General features: G+C 34.0%; 1 protein-coding gene across 1 annotated transcript in view; it reads left to right on the top strand.

The window, feature by feature from the left end:
* Positions 1-3,685: 3,685 nt before the first annotated feature.
* Positions 3,686-7,149, top strand: part of LOC107675692 (urokinase plasminogen activator surface receptor-like) — a 15,927-nt gene continuing 12,463 nt past the window's right edge. The window contains exons 1-5 of the mRNA XM_016470108.1: positions 3,686-3,774; positions 3,859-3,978; positions 4,109-4,246; positions 6,174-6,275; positions 6,397-6,584. Coding sequence (XP_016325594.1) covers positions 3,726-3,774; positions 3,859-3,978; positions 4,109-4,246; positions 6,174-6,275; positions 6,397-6,584 — 597 coding nt within the window. The 5' untranslated portion in view covers positions 3,686-3,725. The remainder of the gene's footprint in view (positions 3,775-3,858; positions 3,979-4,108; positions 4,247-6,173; positions 6,276-6,396; positions 6,585-7,149) is intronic.

The raw sequence follows: 7,149 nt of genomic DNA, 5'->3' as shown, positions 1-7,149 counted from the left end.
CATTTCTGCTGCAACAGGCATGTTGTTTCATTCACCTGATCAATTTTTTTTCACTTTACTTCACTGGAAGTACAAAGACAAATAGTATTTGAATTGTTGGTGGGTACAAATCCTAAAGGACACTGATGGGTTCTTGTGTACAAAAACAAGTGGCATCCCAGTGGAGCTTCCAAGTACTAAAGTTTAACAGTGGCGACACACATCGGTATATGCAGTATGATAGATTTGAAAACTGCATTTAGCATCATTTATCAGCAGGTGAAAACAGACAGCCTAAGATCTTTGCACATGCTAACATCAAAACACCTACTCGCACATCTCAATTTTTGTTGTAGTAACATGTTGTCTTTCTATTTATAATGTGTGTGCTGTATTTATATTTGCATGTAAAAAGAAAAAATGTTATTGCTTGAAAAACTTAAGACACGTATTGTGTTTGCAATAAGGCCACAAGAGAGCACTGCTTGTGCATACAGACTTTTTCTCATTGCATTCCACAAACATATTGAGTGAGGATTGATTGATAATCAACATATGCCCAGACCATATTCTTTCAGCATGTGTCAGACCAACGTGATCTCATGATAATTCATATGTATTTTACATAAAATGTGGTCCTATAAAACGTATATACATACAGTATATATATATAGCTTGATATTAAGGTAAAGGTAGCTGTAGCTGCCTTGAATTAGATTTTTAATCCAAACAAACTTATTTAACTATAATGTTTCTCTGTCAATATTTGATCAACAGAAACATAACTATCTATACCATAACATTCATATGCATTACTTCACACTGACACCATAGTAAAAATGCACTATATGGGCAAAAGCGTATGAACTCCAGAACATCACACTCATATGTTCCTGCTGAACATTTAATGTTTAAATGAATTCAAAGCCACATGTGTTTATAGGGCGTTAATCCTCTCTTTGCTGCTATTACAGTTCCACTCTTCTACAGTTTTGCAATACATGTTACAGAGTCAGAGGTTCAGGTCTGGGTTTGGTGCAGGTACGTTAAGCTCTTCAAGACCTGATTCAAAAGCACCTTACTCAAATTGTAACAACTCCCAATATTGGGAGTTGTTACAAAATGTCTATAGAAAGTGACTGCATGACATAACAGCAAGATTTGTTTTCACTGGGATTTTCAAACCCATTAATCATAAGGAGGTGTCCACAAACTTTTACACGATGACTGAATCACAACCAGTTGAGAAATAACTGTAACTGTCAGTCTAATGTTTCAATCATTTTGTTTTTGTACATTTCAGTAAATAAGATCTAAGTAATCAATAATTATAATAATAATAAAGTGCAAAATATTTTACTGAACTAGGACCAGGACAATATAACATGCAAGTAAACCATTGTATATATTAATTAAACAATCACACAAAGAATGCTACATAGGAAATGGCACTCCTGCTTGTACTTCCCCAAGTTTAGCAATCAAGCCAATTAATGCTACTACTTCCTGCAAATGGGTAAGAACCTTCATATTTTGAAGTGTCTGTTTTTATATAGATCTATGTGTTTTGTAGGTTTGATATATACAATAAATAATTATATATACAAAATATAAAACATTTTAATACAAATTTTGATATATACTAAAAAGAAATAATAATGCCAAAGCAAGTACAATCACTCGAGCATCTTTCCTCAAAGCCATCATGTTGGGAAAAGTGCTTCATTAATGGCAAGTCATCAACATGATATTTGATAGGAAAGTATGTACTTCACATGCACAGTAAATCATAAAAAGGTGGCATAAAAATGCTTCAATTACAAACAGCAAGATTTGACATGCTTCTTTTGAACATACAAAAATGATGCATTCTTCCATTAAAAAGGGTGGCTCAACTTACTCCACCCTTCCTACAGTACATATTTGCCTACCATTTTCTGGGCAAGGAACCTTCCCTTCATCTTAACTTATATTTGTTTTTATTTCATTCCCATTATTTTTCATTCCTTCATTCCTGAATACCCACCAGGCCAAACCTTAAGCATTCCTATGCGAACTGAAGTCTAACTGTCAGGTCCAGAGATTTATATTGTAAAGATGTACCATAATTAAATCTCTTTTGTACTGAGCCCCTAAAGGGACATGGTGGTGGGAAAAAAATTCGGGGTGGGAGGAATTTTTTTTTTTGTGTTCTCTCGCAAAACTTTTACGTTCCCTCGAGAAACTTTGCGTTCTCTCGCAAAGATATTTTGCGTTCCCTCGCAAAAGATATTTGCGTTTTGTACGTAGTACGGAGCCCCTAAAGGGACATGGTGGTGGAAAAAAATCAGATTGAGTGAAAAAATTTGGGGTGGGAGGAAAAAATATTTGTCAGATTTTTTGCGTTCTCTCGCAAAGATATTTGCGTTTTGCGAGGGAACGCAAAGTTTCTCGAGGGAACGCAAAAAAAATTTTTCCTCCCACCCCGAATTTTTTTCCCACCACCATGTCCCTTTAGGGGCTCCATAAAAACATAATCTAATGTGGTGCGGCTAATTCAAAACTTTGAGCATCCGTTTGTGGTTAAAGTTATAGTTCACCCAAAAGTGAACATTCATTTACTCGCCCTCATCAATGCAATCCCGGCTGTCTTTCTTCTGGTACGGAATATCTGACGAAAAGGAAATAGTCATTTCAGAAAGGTTTCTATTTTGGTTAACATGTAAATTGTGTATAATATATTATTCTTACATATAGTTTCTGTTGTATTAATGAGTCATAATAGGGATACTGTATGTATATTGCATAGGAGTCACATCCGTCCTGCCCAAACACACCTTCCTGGAAGCTTGCAGTAATTAATCCTGAAAACCTGATTAGCTGGTTCAGGTGAGTTTAATTAGGGTTGAAGCTGGACAGTGGCCCTCCAGCTGAATTTTCAGCATTATTACTCCTGTCTGCAGTGTCACATGATACTTTAGAAATCAGTGTAATATGCTGATTTACATAGAAAAGATTTCTTATTATTATCAATGTTGAAAATGGTTGTGCTGCTTCATATTTTCGTGGAAACCGTGATGCACTACCATTCAACAATTTGGGGTAAGATTAAAAAAAACAAACAAATTTTAATAAATTATTTTACTCTGCAAGGATTTAATTGGATTAAAGCATTAAATTGTTCAAAAGTGACAGTAAAAGACATTTATAAGATTTTCTATTTTCACATAAATGCTGTTTGTTTGAATTTTCTATTCAACAAATATCCTTAAAAAATGTATTGGGTGTAAAAGTTTCCAGAAAAAAAACTTTTTTCTACATTGATGTTAATAATACATGTTTCTTGAGCACCAAAACACCATATAATAATGCTTTTTTTTTTCAGGATTCTTGATCAAATACAAGCATTATTGGTGAGCATAAGAGACTTCTTTCAAAAACATTCAAAAATGTAATTATTCCAAACTCGCTTTTGGGAAACTCTCCAGAAAGAGGAAGATTTAGTGTATCTGGCATTTTTTAAACCCAATTCTTCACATTTCAGAGCTGACTCAATCTGATAAATCCAGTCCTTTTTCTAAGGTCTTGTAATTATTGTTAATAGATTGACAGAAGTAAACCTACTATACACACTCCTTAAAATTTAACATATTTACTGGTTTTATATCTTTCTGTTAACCTGCCATTATTTCACAAAGCCCCGCCCCTTTTTCTAGGATATAAAATCGGCACTGAAACACATTATCTCATTCACCTCCTGAACAAAGATGGATCTGCAAGTCTCAGTTTTTCTTTTGCTCATTCTTTTCACTGGAGGTACAAAGATAAATAGTGTTTGTTTTTAATAGGTACAAATACAGGATCTCTCTCTCTCACCATCTCTCTGTTTTATTACTAAAGGACACTCTCTCAGATGTTATGAGTGTAAGGGTCTGACGGGTTCTTGTGCGGATCAAAAGGAGATCACTTGTGAAGCTGAATCTTCCAAGTGTATGAGTTTAACAGCGGTGACACAAATAGGTAAGTCCAGTGTGATGAATTGAGATTTACTGTTATATTTGTGCAAATGCATACATTTAAATAGAATATGCAGATTAGATTTCTGCTGTGCATTTGAACTTGTCATACCAGTATCATTCATTTTTTGTAGGTGACAGTAGTCCTACAGTTAAGGTTAAAGGTTGTGCTTTACCAAATGACTGTCAAACCGCATCCTACAACTTTGGCAGTGCAAAGATGTCTTCTTTCTGCTGTGATACTGACCGTTGTAACGCCCAGGATGCTCCAGGTATAATACCTTAATGATCATGTGCAAATAATCCAATCAACGCTCATTTTACTTCTATAATCATGCATTACTCAAGGTCTGCACTCTAAAATTCTCTGTATTATAGCAGGAGATATAAAAACAGATGACAAACGTTTCGCTTGCTGCCTTTGTCAGTGTGACAAGTTCTCAGCAACTCAGTGATTATATTAAGACCAATGAAGACTAACAGGTGATAGTAATTACATTTCTAAATTCACAGACTCCAGATCAGTTCCATCTACAACAGCAGAAAATTCAACAAAATTCAATGGAAACAATAACACATCAGGCAAAACATGCCGTTCATTCACATTGCAATCCCTCACACACACACACACACACACACACAAAGCTTACAAGAAACATGAAAGGTCAAAATCTTTGTTTAACCCCAAAGGTGACATGGTTTTTAAATAAAACGACCAAGATGCCTCTCTTTGTAAGAGGCTTTTCTCAACCCCGGCGAAGATTCATTACTTTCTCAATCCCTATACATTTCAGTTGTTCAATACTATTGATTATAATCAATAAAGTGTCTGGCAACTGGAGAAGTAACATCACGTCTACGAATGGCTGATTTGTGTTCACTAATTCTAATTGTCAGTGGCCTTGATGTTTTTCCAACATGCATCAATGGACATAGACATTGAAGTAAGTATATTATATTTTTTGTAGAACATGTAATACAAAATTTGATATGGTATACTTTTTGTCAAAAAACGCGTAAAATCTTTGCGTTGTTGTTTTGAAGAACATGATGTACAGTACAATTTCGACATTGAAAACAACCTTGTATGTATGCTTTATTGTCATCACAATCTGATCTGACTAGCATGTTTGCCAAGTTTTGAGATCTTTTATAAGTAAACATCGGAGGTTGTTTGAAAACATCTTTTAAAGAAGGATCCGAAACTAAGATAAACCAATATTTGTTTCACAATGGATTTAATCTGATTTTTTTTTTTTTTTTTTTTTGTGTTTATTAACCCTCCTGTGTTCATTATATTTTCCCTTAACTCCTGTTTCCAGTGGTTGTTTTTGATGCCCGATGAGATGAATCTGCCGTTTTCCTGTTAGAATTAGCTTTTTTTTTATCGGGTTTTTTTTTTTTTTTTTTTTTTTTGTGTTTTGTTTTAGTTAGAATATAATTTACTGAAAATGGTTTCTTATGTTTTTGTTTTTGTTTTTTTGATAATTCAATAACTGAAATCTCTCAGATTTTATTTTTTCAACTGCTGAATGAAACCAAGTTTGTGGATATCCTCTTGAACAAAAACGATTCTTCAAAATTTTAGACTTTCTCAAATTCCTCTTCTGAATCACAAATACGTCTCGGTCTATAGAGTTGGCTTAATGACTATCAGCAGATAGTAATGTTTTTTTTTTTTTTTTTTTTTCTGTTGGTTTACGGAACACCGTGGTGGAGATATTGTTATTGATTTTTGATATTAACACATCTAGAAAACGAATAGAGGATACATTATTCTCAACTGAAAATGTAATAGAATCTAATCTTGAATTTAAGAACCGTACAAAATCATATAATTACTACCACCTGTTAGTCTTCATTGGTCTTTATATAATCATTGAGTTACTGAGAACTAGTCACACTGACAAAGGCAGCAAGCGAAACGTTTGTCATCTGTTTTTATATCTCCTGTTATAATAAAGAGAATTTTAGAGTGCAGACCTTGAGTAACGTTTGATATAAGAGACGGGTCTCTGCAACTATAAAAGCTGGGAGAGTACAGTGAGTGTTGTGATTGGACTTCTATAATCATGTAAAATGCAGAGTCAGATATTCTATTGGGAATTGATTGAATGGATAATCAATATAGGCTGTTGTTTCATTAGATATATTTTGTACAGAAAATAAAAAAACATGTTGTTGTTTTTTCTCTTGTAGATTCCAACTCCAATGGAATGAAATGTTACTCTTGTGTTGGGAAGAGCTGCTCAAACACAGTGACCTGTTCAGGGAGTGAAGACCGCTGCATTACAGCAACAGGTGAGAATCTGCTAAAGAAAGAAGATTAGTCATTTTTATTTCTGTTATGTTTGGGCGTTTGAAACCGATCCCATATACCAGTAAAGCTCAGACTAACCTTTCTTTTCTTTCGCTTCATCAGGCAGTTTCGGAGGCCAGTCACTGGGTGTGAAAGGCTGTGTCTCTAAAGCCATTTGTAATGCCACAAAATCGGTTCCTAATGTTCAGGACATCTCATGCTGTTCAGGGAACCTGTGTAACAGTGCTCAGAGTGTCACTCAGAGCTTCCTGTTCCTCTGCTGTTCTCTGCTCTCCTTCATCCTGCTGCACTGAATCCAGCAGCTCTTCACTTTCTACAGCAGCAGCAAAGACACCGTGTTGATGAACAAAAATACAGTTCATATTTTCTTTGGTGTTTTCATGTGATGAACTGAAAAGTATACGGGAAATCTTGTCATTTTTTTATGTTTTGGGTTCATATTTAAAGGTTCATCCTGTAAAAAGAAAGTGCAATGTATTTTTTATTTTTTTTTATTATCATGTTGAGAATAAACAATATGCTCATTATTTAATTATTCAAAAAAGGAAAAATTTCACCTCTTAAGTTTTACAGGCATCATTACTCCAGTCTTCAGTGTCACATCCTTCAGAAATCATTCTAATATGCTGGTTTGCTGCTCAAGAAACCTTTTTTTAATTATTATTATTATTATCAATATTTAAAACAGTTGAGCATTTATGTGAAATAAAAAGCTTTTGTAACATTACCATAACTATACCATTCAAAAGCTTAGAGTCAGTATAATTTTTATTTTTTTAGAAAATAAATTATAGAAATTAACACTTTTATTTAGCAAGGATGCTTTAAATTGATCAAAAGTGATGATAAAGACAT

The sequence above is a fragment of the Sinocyclocheilus anshuiensis genome, unplaced genomic scaffold (genome assembly GCF_001515605.1).
Source record: "Sinocyclocheilus anshuiensis isolate Anshui unplaced genomic scaffold, SAMN03320099.WGS_v1.1 scaffold708, whole genome shotgun sequence".
NCBI classification, from domain to species: Eukaryota; Metazoa; Chordata; class Actinopteri; order Cypriniformes; family Cyprinidae; genus Sinocyclocheilus; species Sinocyclocheilus anshuiensis.
This window is presented reverse-complemented; position numbering and strand designations above follow the sequence as displayed.